We start from the raw sequence: 12,968 nt of genomic DNA, 5'->3' as shown, positions 1-12,968 counted from the left end.
GGGTGTCCCTGCCCCAGGTTTGGGGTGCCCGGGCCGTGGCTGATGGGGCCGGGGTCCCGCAGGTGCACGCGGCCCCGCAGCCGGCAGCGCGCCGTGGTGCTGGCCTGGGAGCGGCAGCTGATGGTGGTGGGGAACTGCTCCGAGTGCATCCGGTATCCTTTGGGGACAGGGACACTCCAGGGGCTGCTGCCACCGCCTCTGGCACCCACACTGCTGCGCCCCTTGCTGCTCTGTCCCCAGGGCTGTCCCCAGGTCCTTCCCTTGTCCCGCGGGGTGCTCACAGGGCCTTTCTCTCCCATGGGATGCTCCCAGCCTCACTCTGGCTCCCAGATCCTTTTCTCTCCCATGGGATGCTCCCAGCCCCACTCTGGCTTCCGGGTCCTTCCCCTGTCCCCAGGGACGTCCCCAGGTCCTTCCCTTGTCCCATGGGATGTTCCCAGATCCTTTTCTCTCCCATAGGATGATCCCAAGTCTTTTCCCCAACCCATGGGATGCTCCCAGCCCCACTGTGGCTCCCAGGTCCTTCTCTGTCCCATGGGGTGTTCCCAACTCCCACTCTGACTTCCAGATCCTTTTCTGTTCCCTGGGATGTTCCCAAGTCCTTTCCCCATCCCACAGGATGCTCCCAGGTCCTTTCCCTGTCCTGTGGGATATTCCCAAGTCCTTCCCCCATTCCATGGGATGTTCCCAAGTCCTTTCCTTTTCTCATAGGATGCTTCCAGGTCCTTTTCCCATCCCATGGGATATTCCCAGATCCTCCCCCATCCTATAGGATGTTCCCAGGTCCTTTCCCCATCCTGTGGGATGTTCCCAGGTCCTTTCCCCATCCCATGGGATGCTCCCAGGTCCTTTCCCCATTCCCATGGGATGCTCCCAGGTCCTTTTCCCATCCCATAGGATGTTCCCAGATCCTCCCCCATCCCATGGAATATTCCCAGATCCTCCCCCATCCCATGGGATGTTCCCAGGTCCTTTTCCCATCCCATGGGATGTTCCCAGGTCCTTTTCCCATCCCATAGGATGTTCCCAGGCCCTCCCCCATCCCATGGGATGCTCCCAGGCCCTCCCCCATCCCATGGGATGTTCCCAGGCCCTCCCCCATCCCATGGGATGCTCCCAGGCCCTCCCCCATCCCGTGGGATGTTCCCGTCTCTCCGCACTGTCCCGGCAGTGCCGGGGCGGCCCCGGGGCCGTGTCCATGGCCACCCTTAGCTGGAGCCCAGCTTTGTCCTGGATGAGGATTCCTACCTGGTGCCCGAGCTGGACGGGGTCAGGATCCTGTCCCGCAGCACCCACGAGTTCCTGCACGAGATCCCAGGTGAGTTCCCTGCCCTCCTGGGCCCCTGGGGTGTGGGATCCTGGCACAGGAATTCCCAGAGGAGCTGTGGATGCTCCATCCCTGGGAATGTCCCAGGGCAGGTTGGACACTGGGGCTTGGATGGTGGGAGGTGTCCCTGGTGGGGCTGGATGGGATTTAAGGTCCCTTCCCACCCAAACCAGTCTGGAACCAGGCTGGGAGAGCTGGGAATGTTCCCCTGGAGAAGGGAAAATCCAGGGAATCCTGAGAGTGCCTGCAGGGCTCCAGGAGAGCTGGAGAGGGGCTGGGGACAAGGCCTGCAGGGACAGGAGCCAGGGAATGGCTCCCACTGGGAAAGGGGAGATTGGGCTGGGATCTTGGCAAGGAATTCCTGGCTGGGCTGGAATTCCCAGATTTGCTGGGGCTGCCCCTGGATCCCTGGCAGTGCCCAAGGCCAGGTTGGATGGACTTGGATCCCCCTGGCACAGTGGGAGCTGTCCCTGCCCATGGATGGGGTGGAATTGTTGGCCTTTAAGATCCCTTCCCACCCAACCCATTCCATGATCCTGGTGCTGGAAGGGATCATGGAAGGAGGCCATGGAAGCTGTAGGGCGCTGCCAGGTCCTGGCAGTGGGTCCAGGTGCCCCCCTCGGGCCGGAGCAGCCCCTGATCCCCGCTGTGTCCCCATCCCTGCAGAGGCCAGCCAGGAGATTTTCCGCATCGCCTCCATGGCCCCGGGCGCTCTGCTGCTGGAGGCACAGAAGGAGTACGAGGTACATTCCCCTTCCCAGAGAGCCCCCCCGGGCTGGGATCCCAAGGGATCCGTGTCCCAGGGGTTCCCATTCCCCTCGTCCCGCAGAAGGAGAGCCAGAAGGCCGACGAGTACCTGCGGGAGATCCGCGAGCAGCAGCTGCTCCCCGAGGCCGTGGGCCAGTGCATCGAGGCCGCGGGCTACGAGCACGAGCCTGAAACCCAGAAATCCCTGCTGAGGGTGAGCCAGCAGCAGCAGGAGGAGGAGGAGGAGGATGAGGCTGAAGGATTTTCCCTGATTTCCCCCCCCCGATCCCACAGGCAGCTTCCTTTGGGAAGTGTTTCCTGGATAAGTTCCCGCCTGAGGGCTTCGTGCGCATGTGCCAGGACCTGCGGGTCCTCAACGCCATCAGGGACTACCAGATTGGGATCCCGCTCACCTTCACCCAGTATCCTACTGCCTGGAATGGGGTCAGGGCCTTCCGGGGCAGCTGTGATCCCAAATGTGCCTTGACTGTCCCTGCAGATACAAGCAGCTCACCATCGAGGTGCTGCTGGACAGGTGAGAGCCCCACGGCCCCCGGAGCATCCTGAGCCTTCCTGGGCTTCCCTTCCCAAATTCTCCGTGCCACAGTCCCTATCCTGATATCCTCATCCTGTATTGCATAGCCCAAAATCCCCATCCCAAATTCTCCGTGCCACAGTCCCTATCCTGATATCCTCATCCTGTATTGCATAGCCCAAAATCCCCATCCCAAAATCTCCGTGCCACAGTCCCTATCCTGATATCCTCATCCTGTATTGCATAGCCCAAAATCCCCATCCCACATTCCCCGTTCCAAGGTTCCCATCTTTCAATCCTTATCTCCCAAATTCCCCATCCCACAGTTCCCATCCTGTTCCCATGTCCAGGGGCTGAGCAGCCCCAAGCACTTGTGGACCCCTCTACATCCCCCCCATCCCACATTCCCCATCCCAGTGCCCCCCATCCTACAGTCCCCATCCCAAATTCCCCATCCCAAATTCCCCATCCCAAATTCCCCATCCCAATGCCCCCATCCCAATGCCCCCATCCCAAATCCCCTATTCCTCATTCCCCATCCCACATTCCCCATCCCATTCCCATATCCAGGGGCTGAGCAGCTCCCAGCACCTGGGGACCTCCCAAACCCAACCCAACTCCTCAATTCCCTGTACCCCCCTGTGTGCCCCACTGTCCCCCCTGGTGTCCCCTGTCCCCCCTGGTGTCCCCTGTCCCCCCTGGTGTCCCCTGTCCCTCCTGGTGTCCCCTGACCCCCGTGTCCCCCTGACCATTCCATTTCCCCCTGCTGTGCCCCCATGTTCTCTATCCCCCCTGGTGTCCCCCTGTCCCCCCATGTCCCCTGACCCTTCCATGCCCCCTGACCCCTTGTCTGTCCCCCTGACCCCTCCATGTCCCCATGTCCCCCCATGTCCCCTGTCCCCCTGTGTCCTCCTGTCCCCTCCATGTCCCCCAACCCCTCGTGTGTCCCCTGTTCCCCCAGTGTCCCCTGACCCCCAATGTGTCCCCTTGACCCCTCACGTGTCCCCCTGACTTCCCTGGTGTCCCCTGTTCCCCCGGTGTGTCCCCTTGACCCCTCATGTGTCCCCCTGACCCCTCATGTGTCCCCCTGACTCCCCTGGTGTCCCCTGTGCCCCTGTGTTCCCTTTCCCCCATGTCCCCCTGACCCCTCCATGTCCCTCTAGTGTCCCCTGACCCCCATATCCCCCTGATCCCTCCATGTCCCCCTGTTCCCCATATCCCCCCTTTCCCTCCATATCCCCCTGACCCCTCCATGTCCCCCCTGGTGTCCCCTGACCCCTCCATGTCCCCCTGTTCCCCATATCCCCTTTTTCCCCCATATCCTCCTGACCTCTCCATGTCCCCTGTCCCCCCGGTGTCCACTTTCCCCCTATGTCCCCTGACCCCTCCATGTCCCCGTGGTGTCCCCTGTCCCCTGACGTCCCTGTCCGGCTGTCCCCAGGCTGGTCCTGCGCCGCCTGTACCCCCTGGCCATCCGCATCTGCGAGTTCCTGCGCCTGCCGGAGATGCAGGGCGTCAGCCGCATCCTGGCGCACTGGGCCTGCTACAAGGTGAGGGCACGCCCGGGGACGCCCCCAGCCCTGCCCTGGGGACACCTGGGGACGCTGCTCGCTGTCCCCACAGGTGCAGCAGAAGGACAAGTCGGACGAGGAGGTGGCCCAGGCCATCAACCAGAAGCTCGGGGACACTGCGGGCATCTCCTACTCGGACATCGCCACGCGCGCCTACGACTGCGGCCGCGCCGAGCTGGCCATCAAGGTGGGCTGGTGGCCCGGGGAGGGGACAGGGGCTGGCACTGCCACCCCCGGGTGACACCAGTGTCCCCTGGCCATCAAGGTGGGCTGGTGGCCCGGGGAGGGGACAGGGGCTGGCGCTGCCACCCCCGGGTGACACCAGTGTCCCCTGGGCATCAAGGTGGGCTGGTGGCCCGGGGAGGGGACAGGGGCTGGCACTGCCACCCCCGGGTGACACCAGTGTCCCCTGGCCATCAAGGTGGGCTGGTGGCCTGGGGAGGGGACAGGGGCTGGCGCTGCCACCCCCAGGTGACACCAGTGTCCCCTGGCCATCAAGGTGGGCTGGTGGCCCGGGGAGGGGACAGGGGCTGGCACTGCCACCCCCAGGTGACGCCGCTGTCCCCCGGGCAGCTGCTGGAGTACGAGCCCCGGAGCGGGGAGCAGGTGCCGCTGCTGCTGAAGATGAAACGGAGCAAACTGGCCCTGGGCAAAGCCATCGAGAGCGGGGACACCGACCTGGGTGAGGCTTTTGGGAACGTTTTGGGGTTGGGGGAGGATCTTGGGAGAGTTATAGGATCCAGGGAAGCTGCTTGGGATAATTTTGGGGTCTTTGAGGAGTCCCTTGGGAGCATTTTGGGGTCTGGGAGAGCCTTTTAGGAGCGTTGTGGGCTCTAGGAGAGCATCTTGGTAACATTTTGGGGTCTTGGGGAGCCCCTTGGGAACGTTTTGGGATCAGGGGGAGCATCCTAGGAACATTTTGGGGTCTGGGTGAATCCCTTGGGACCATTTTGGGGCCTTGGGGAGTCCCTTGGGACCATTTTGGGGGCTTTAAGGAGTCCTTTGGGACCATTTTGGGGTCTGGGAGAGCACCTTGGGAATGTTTTGTGGTCGGGAGGAGCCTTTTGGGGCATTTTGGGATCTTGGGGAGCCTCTTGGGAACATTTTGGGGTCTGGGAGAGCCTTTTAGGAACATTATGGGGTCTGGGAGAGCATCTTGAGAACATCTTTGGGTCTGGATGAATCCCCTGAGACCATTCTGGGATCTTTGGGGAGTCCCTTGGGACCATTTTGGGGGGTTTGGGGAGTCCCTTGGGACCATTTTGGGGTCTGGGAGAGTCCTTTTGGAAATGTTTTGGTGTCAGGAGAAGCACCTTGGGAGAGTTATAGGGTCTAGGGGAGCTGCTTGGGATCATTTTGGGGTCTGGGGGAGCCCCTTGGGAATGTTTTGGGGTCTGGTAGAGCCTTTTGGGGGCGTTTTGGGGTCTGGGGGAGCACGTGGAGGATCAGGGGGGCACAGAGGGCATTGGGAGGTGCAGGAAAAACACCCCAACAAAACCTTCTGTCCCCAAACCCTGTCCTTGTGTCCCCTGTCCGTGTGTCCCCTGTCCCCACAGTGTACACGGTGGTGCTGCACCTCAAGAACGAGCTCAACCGCGGCTCCTTCTTCATGACCCTACAGAACCAGCCCGTGGCCCTGAGCCTGTACCGCCAGGTGAGTGCCCCAAAAACCCCCCAAAAACACCCTGAGTGACCCCAAAAACACCCTGAACACCCCAAAAACACTGACACCACAGCCTGTACCGCCAGGTGAGTGCCCCAAAAACACCCCAAAAACACCCTGAGTGACCCCAAAAACCCCCCAAAAACCCCTGAGCGACCCCAAAAACCCCTGAGCGACCCCAAAAACACCCTGAACACTCCAAAAACACTGACACCACAGCCTGTACCGCCAGGTGAGTGCCCCAAAAACACCCTGAGTGACCCCAAAAACCCCTGAGTGACCCCAAAAACACCCTGAGCACCCCAAAACCACCCTGAGTGACCCCAAAAACCCCCCAAAAACACCCTGAGTGACCCCAAAAACCCCTGAGCACCCCAAAAACCCCTGAGCGACCCCAGAAACCCCTGACACCACAGCCTGTACCACCAGGTGAGCATCCCAAAACCCCTGAATGACCCCCAAAATCCCCTAAACACCCCAAAAATACCCTAAACACCCCAAAAACCCCCTGAACGACCCCAGAAACACCCTGAGCATCCCAAAAACCCCCTGAGTGAGCCCAAAAATACCCTGAGCAACCCAAAAACACTCTGAGTGATCCTAAAACCACCTTGAGCACCCCAAAAAAACCCTGAGAGCACAGCCTGTACTGCCAGGTGAGCACCCCAAAAACCCCTGAGTGACCCCAAAAAACCCCCTGAGCACCCCAAAAACCCCTGAACACCCCAAAAACCTCCTGACCCCCCCCGAAAACCCCCTGAGCATCCCAAAAACCCCCTGAACGACCCCAGAAACCCCCTGAGCATCCCAAAAACCTCCTGAGTGGTCCCAAAAACCCCCTGAGCACCCCAAAAACCCCTGAATGCCCCAAAAACCTCCTGAGCATCCCAAAAACCCCTGAGTGACCTCAAAATCCCCCTGAACACCCCAAAAACCTCCTGAGCACCCCCAAAATCCCCTGAGCCACCCTGAGGAGCTTTGGGGCAACAACTCTTCCAAAACCCCAAATGTGTCCCTTGACCCCAAAGGTGTCCCCTTGACCCCAAAGGTGTCCCTTGACCCCCTGGGTGTCCCCTTGACCCCAAAGGTGTCCCCTTGGCCCCCTGGGTGTCCCCTGAGCCCGAAGGTGACCCCAAATGTCCCCGTCCCCGCAGTTCTGCCGGCACCAGGAGCGGGAGACGCTCAAGGATTTGTACAACCAGGACGACAACCACCAGGAGCTGGGCAACCTGCACGTGCTGGGGGGCTACTGCCAGAAGGTCTGGGGTTTGTGGGGTTTGTGGGGTTTGTGGGGTTTGGGACAGGGGAATTGTGGGATTGGGATGTGGGAATGTGGGGGTTTGGGGGTGCTCAGGACGTTACCAGGATCTGGGCAACCTGCATGGGCTGGGGGGCCACTGCCAGAGGGTCAGCAGGGTCTGGGGTCTGGGATTTGGGGTTTGTGGGGTTTGGGATGGAACTGGGAATTTTGGGATGTGGGAATGGGGGATCTGAGTGTGGGAATGTGGGGTTTTGGGGGTGCTCAGGGGGTTTTGGAGGTGCTCAGGGGGTTACCAGGAGCTGGGTAACCTGCACGTGCACTTGGGCCACTGCCAGAGGGTCAGCGGGGTGTGGGGTCTGGGATTTGGGGTTTGGGGTTTGGGGTGGGGGAATTGTGGGATTGGGATGGGGAATGTGGGGTTTTGGTAGTGGGAATGTGGGGTTTTGGGGATGCTCAGGGGGTTTTGGAGGTGCTCAGGACGTTACCAGGAGCTGGGCAACCTGCACATGCTGGGGGGCCACTGCCAGAGGGTCAGCAGGCTCTGGGGTCTGGGATTTGGGGTTTGTGGGGTTTGGGATGGAACTGGGAATTTTGGGATGTGGGAATGGGGGATCTGAGTGTGGGAATGTGGGGTTTTGGGGGTGCTCAGGGGGTCACCAGGAGCTGGGCAACCTGCACGTGCACTTGGGCTACTGCCAGAGGGTCAGCGGGGTGTGGGGTCTGGGATTTGAGATTTGGGGTTTGGGGTGGGGGAATTGTGGGATTGGGATGGAGAATGTGGGGTTTTGGGGATGCTCAGGGGGTTTTGGAGGTGTTCAGGGGGTCACCAGGAGCTGGGCAGCCTGCACATGCTGGGGGGCTACTGCCAGAAGGTCAGTGGGGTGTGGGGTCTGGGATTTGGGATTTGGGGTTTGGGGTTTGGAGTTTGGGGTGGGGGAGTTGTGGGATTGGGATGGATCTGGGAATTGCGGGATTTGGGATGGGGGAATGGCAGGGGTTGGGTGTGGGAGTGGGAACTTCCCAGTTTGCACCCCAGGGCTGTGGGGCACCGTGCCCGTCCCATGCCACCTGTGCCAGGTTTGGGATTCCGCCCAGGGGGGCAGGATCTGTCCCGGGATCCCACGCAGGGAATGACGTGTCTGTGCCATGCCCCTGTGCCATGTCCATGCCATGTCCCTGTGCCATGTCCTTGTCCGTGTCCCTGTGCCATGGCCATGCCATGTCCCCGTGTCTGTGCCATGTCCCTGTGCGTGGCCTTGTCCGTGTCCCTGTGCCCTGTCCTTGTCCGTGTCCCTGTGCCATGTCCATGCCATGTCCTTGTCCGTGTCCCTGTGCCATGGCCATGCCATGCCCCCGTGTCTGTGCCATGTCCCCATGTCCGTGCCATGTCCTTGTGTCTGTGCCATGTCCGTGTCCCTGTGCCATGTCTCCATGTCCCCGTGGCCGTGCCATGTCCCTCTGTCCATGCCATGTCCTTGTGTCTGTGCCATGTCCCCATGTCTGTGCCATGTCCCCATGCCCTGTCCTTGTCTGTGTCCCTGTGCCGTGGCCATGCCATGTCCCCGTGTCTGTGCCATGTCCTCATGTCCATGCCATGTCCCTGTGTCCGTGCCATGTCCGTGCCATGTCCCCGTGTCCGTGCCATGTCCATGCCATGTCCCCATGTCTGTGCCATGTCCCCATGTCCGTGCCATGTCCGTGCCATGTCCCCATGTCCTTGTGTCCGTGCCATGTCCCCATGTCCCCATGTCCCCATGTCCATGCCATGTCCCCATGTCTGTGCCATGTCCCCATGTCCGTGCCATGTCCGTGCCATGTCCCCATGTCCCCATGTCCCCATGTCCATGCCATGTCCCCATGTCCCCGTGTCCCCGTGCCATCCCCGTGCCATCCCAGCGGATCGAGGGCCGCGTGGCCGCCCTGCAGAACGCCCTGGACGAGTTCTACAAGGCCAAGAACGACTTTGCTGCCAAGGTGAGAGTGCCCGGGTGCCACCAGGGACACCAGGGACACCAGGGACGAGGTCACTTGTCCCTGCCCTGGGGACAAGGCTGGGGGAGTGGCTGCCTGTCCAGGGGCGTGGCTGGAATGGGGACATTGAGGCTGGGACAGGGACAATCAAGGATGGGACAGGGCTGGTACAGGGACCCCAAAGCTGGTATGGGAACTCTGGAACTGGGACAGGGACCCCAAGGCTGGGACAGGGACCCCAAGGGTGGGACGGGGCTGGGGAAGGGACCTCAGGGCTGGGCTGGGGACATTGAGGTTGGGACAAGGACACCAAGGCTGGATCGGGGACCTCAGGGTTGGCATGGGGACTGTGGGCTGGGACAGGGACACCAAGGCTGTGACAGAGCTGGAAGAGGGACCCCAAGGGTGGGACAGGGCTGGGAAAGGGACCTCAGGTTGGGATGGGGACCTGGGGCTGGGATGGGGACATTGAGGCTGGGCCAGGAATTCTGGGACTGGAACAGGGACATTGAGGCTGGGACAGGGACCTCAGGGATGGGACAGGGAACTCAAGGATGGGACAGGGACCTCAGGGATGGGACAGGGAACTCAAGGATGGGACAGGGAACTCAAGGCTGGGACAGGGACACTGGGACAGGGACTCTGGGGCTGGGACACAGACCTCAGGGCTGGGACAAGGACATCGAGGCTGGGACAGGGACTCTGGGGCTGGGCCAGGAACTCTGGGACTGGGCCAGGGACATCAAGGCTGGGCCAGGGACATCGAGGCTGGGCCGGGGCAGGGCTGGGGATGTCAAGGCTGGCCAGGGCACCCACGGCTGTCCCCGTGTCCCAGGCCACAGAGGAGCAGATCAAGCTGCTGCGGCTGCAGCGGCACCTGCAGGAGGAGCTGGACAAGCCCTACCTGGACCTGTCCCTGCACGACACCGTGGCCACCCTCATCCTGGACGGGCACCACAAGCGCGCCGAGCAGCTCTACCGGGACTTCAGGATCCCGGACAAGAGGTGGGCACGGGCCCTGGGGGCGCTGGGGACGGCTCAGGGACAGCCCCGAGCCCCTGTGCCCCTGTGCCCAGGTACTGGTGGCTGAAGATCAACGCCCTGGCCACCCGTGGGGACTGGGAGGAGATGGAGAAGTTCTCCAAGAGCAAGAAGTCGCCCATTGGGTACCTGGTGAGAGCTTGGGCTGCCTCAGTCACCCCCTCGTCTTCCTCCCTCCCCTCCCTGCCCTCCCGTCCTCTTCCTCCCCATTCCCGTTCTCCCATCCTCTTCCTGCCTTCTTCAGCCCTCTGACCCCCTTCCTCCCCATGCCCACTCTGCCCTCCTCTTCCTCCCCTCTCCAGCTCCACCATCCTCTTCCTCCCCTCCCTGCCCTTCCCACCCTTTTCTTCCGCCCTCTCCAACCCTCCCACCCTCTTCCTCCTTCTCTAGAGGTCCCATTCTTCCCATCATCTTCCTCCCTGTTCCAGTTCACCCTTCCATCCCTCTTCATCTCTTTCCATCCTCTTCCTCCCTTCTTCATCTCTCCCATTCTCTTCCTCCCCTCCCCAGCTCTACCATCTCCTTCTCTCCTGCTCCATCTCTCCATCCTCTTCCTCCCTTCTCCTGCCCCCATCTTCTTCCCTCTCCAACCCTCCCATCCTCTCCCTCTCATCCTCTTCCTCCTTCTCCCTTCTCCAGCGCTCCCATCCTTGCCTTCCCATCCTCTTCCTCCCTTCTCCATCTCTCCCATTCCCATTCCTGCTCTTCCACCATTTTCCTTCCTTCTCCATCTCCCCATCCTCTTCCTCCCTTCTGCCTTCCCATCTTCCTCCCTTCTCCAACCCATCCATCCTCTCCTTCCCATCCTCTTCCTCCCCATTCCAGCTCTTCCACACTCTTCCCTCTCTTACCTCCCACCCTCTTCCTCCCTTCTCCATCTCCCCCATCCTCTTCCTCCCTTCTCCATCTCTCCATTCCCTTCCATTCCTGTTCTTCCACCATTTTCCTTCCTTCTCCCTCTCCTCACCCTCTTCCTCCCCTCTCCAGCCCCTCCATCCTCCTCTCCTCACCTCTCCCTGCCCTTCCTCACCTCTCCCTGCTCTTCCTCCCTCCCCAGCCCTTCGTGGAGGTGGCAGTGAAGCACCACAACCGCTATGAGGCCAAGAAATACGCGCCGCGTGTGCCGCCCGAGCAGCGCGTCAAGGCCTTCGTCCTCGTGGGGTGCGCTGGGGACACCCAGGGACCCTCTGGGGACATCCAGGGACCCTCAGGGGACATCCTGGGACCCTCTGGGGACATCCTGGGAACCCTCGGGGGACATCCTGGGAACCCTCGGGGGACAGCCTGGGGACCCTCAGTGCGGGGACATTCAGGGGACCCTCATGGGGGGACATCCAGGGGATCCTAGTGGGGACATCCAGGGGACACTCAGGGGGGACATTCTTGGGGTGGCATCCAGGGGATCCTCAGGGGACATGCAGGGGATCCTTGTGGGGATAGTGAGGGGACCATCAGGGGGACATCCTGGGGACCCTCAGTGGGGACATCCAGGGACCCTCAGGGAACATCCTGGGCACTATCAAGGGGACATCCAGGGGACCCTCAGGGGGACATCCAGGGGATCCTTGCAGGGACATCCCAAGGACACTCAGGGGGACATCCAAGGGACCCTCAGGAGGACCTTCAGGGGACATCCATGGGACCCCTGTTGGGGGGACATCGTGGGAACCCTCATGGGGACATCCAGGGGACCCTCGTGGGGATCTGGAAGCACGCAGTGGAACTCCCTCCCTGTGGGGCAGCAGTGGGGATCTGGGGGGTGACACCCACAGGAGGCTTTGGGGACACCGGGAGCCGCCAGGGTGGGGGACAGTGATGAGAAGGTGGGGGTGCCCTGTGTCCCCGTGCTGTCCCCTCACGGCTCTCTGGTGTCGCAGGGACCTGGAGCAGGCGGCCGAGGCGGCCATGGAGCGCAAGAACGAGGCCGAGATGAGCCTGGTGCTGTCCCGGTGCTCCCCCGGCACCGACGGCGCCCTGGCTGAGAGGCTCAACCGGGCCCGGGCACAGCTCCTCAAAAAGTGACCCTGGGGACACACCGGGGACACCCCAGGGACACCCCCGGGACACCCCCGGGACACTGCAGGGACACCGCCAGGGACAGCCCGATGGATGCCACCAGGGACAGCCCATGGACACTGCCAGGGGCACCCCAGGGACACCCCAAGGACACCCCATGGACACCCTGTGAGGACACCCCCATGGACACCCCCATGGACATCCTGGGGACACCCCCGGGACACCCCATGGACACCCTGTGAGGACACCCTGAGGGGACATCCCCAGCCCCCCTGGGGTATCCCTGTCCCCTGGCAGCTGCTCCCGGCCGTGTCCCTGCTGGATGGGTGGCAGAGGTGGCGCCGCTGGGGACAGCGGGGTCCCCTCCCTGCCTGTGCAATAAAGACAAGAGCTCCGTGTCCTGTGTCACCAAGGAGGGCCTGGGAGCCTTGGGGACACCGGGATGAGTGGGGGGGGGACAGTCGGGGACACAGCAGGGGTTCGGGAGGGGGGCATCACTGGGTGTCCCCAGGAGTCACCTGGGGGGACACTGGGGGGGTCCCTGAGGGGACATTGAGGGGGTCCCAGGCAGGACATGGGGGAGTCATTGGGGAATGCTGGGGACTCCCTGGGGGGACACTGAGGGGACATTGGAGGGGTCCATGGGGACACTTGGGGCAACATTGTGGGGGTCCTTGGGGGGACACTGGGGAGTCCCTGGGGGGACTTTGGTGGGGTCCCAGGGAGACATTGGAGGGGGGCATTGTGGGGGTCCCAATGGGGTCCCAGGGGGACATTGGAGTGGGACATTGTGGGGGGTCCCAGGGGGACACTGGGGGGGCACTGAGGAGACATTG

General features: G+C 62.2%; 1 protein-coding gene across 1 annotated transcript in view; it reads left to right on the top strand.

Moving 5' to 3' along the window:
* The window catches only part of VPS16 (VPS16 core subunit of CORVET and HOPS complexes), a 20,571-nt gene extending 8,041 nt beyond the window's left edge, over positions 1-12,530 (top strand). Inside the window, exons 9-24 of the mRNA XM_077177906.1 lie at positions 63-152; positions 1,224-1,318; positions 1,994-2,070; positions 2,157-2,288; positions 2,369-2,496; positions 2,574-2,609; positions 4,051-4,159; positions 4,233-4,367; positions 4,754-4,862; positions 5,737-5,834; positions 6,998-7,102; positions 9,001-9,078; positions 9,911-10,080; positions 10,152-10,248; positions 11,174-11,277; positions 11,994-12,530. Coding sequence (XP_077034021.1) covers positions 63-152; positions 1,224-1,318; positions 1,994-2,070; positions 2,157-2,288; positions 2,369-2,496; positions 2,574-2,609; positions 4,051-4,159; positions 4,233-4,367; positions 4,754-4,862; positions 5,737-5,834; positions 6,998-7,102; positions 9,001-9,078; positions 9,911-10,080; positions 10,152-10,248; positions 11,174-11,277; positions 11,994-12,138 — 1,708 coding nt within the window. The 3' untranslated portion in view covers positions 12,139-12,530. The remainder of the gene's footprint in view (positions 1-62; positions 153-1,223; positions 1,319-1,993; positions 2,071-2,156; positions 2,289-2,368; positions 2,497-2,573; positions 2,610-4,050; positions 4,160-4,232; positions 4,368-4,753; positions 4,863-5,736; positions 5,835-6,997; positions 7,103-9,000; positions 9,079-9,910; positions 10,081-10,151; positions 10,249-11,173; positions 11,278-11,993) is intronic.
* The last annotated feature ends 438 nt before the right edge of the window (positions 12,531-12,968 follow it).

This window comes from Agelaius phoeniceus, chromosome 4 (assembly GCF_051311805.1).
Source record: "Agelaius phoeniceus isolate bAgePho1 chromosome 4, bAgePho1.hap1, whole genome shotgun sequence".
In the NCBI taxonomy this organism is placed as follows: Eukaryota; Metazoa; Chordata; class Aves; order Passeriformes; family Icteridae; genus Agelaius; species Agelaius phoeniceus.
This window is presented reverse-complemented; position numbering and strand designations above follow the sequence as displayed.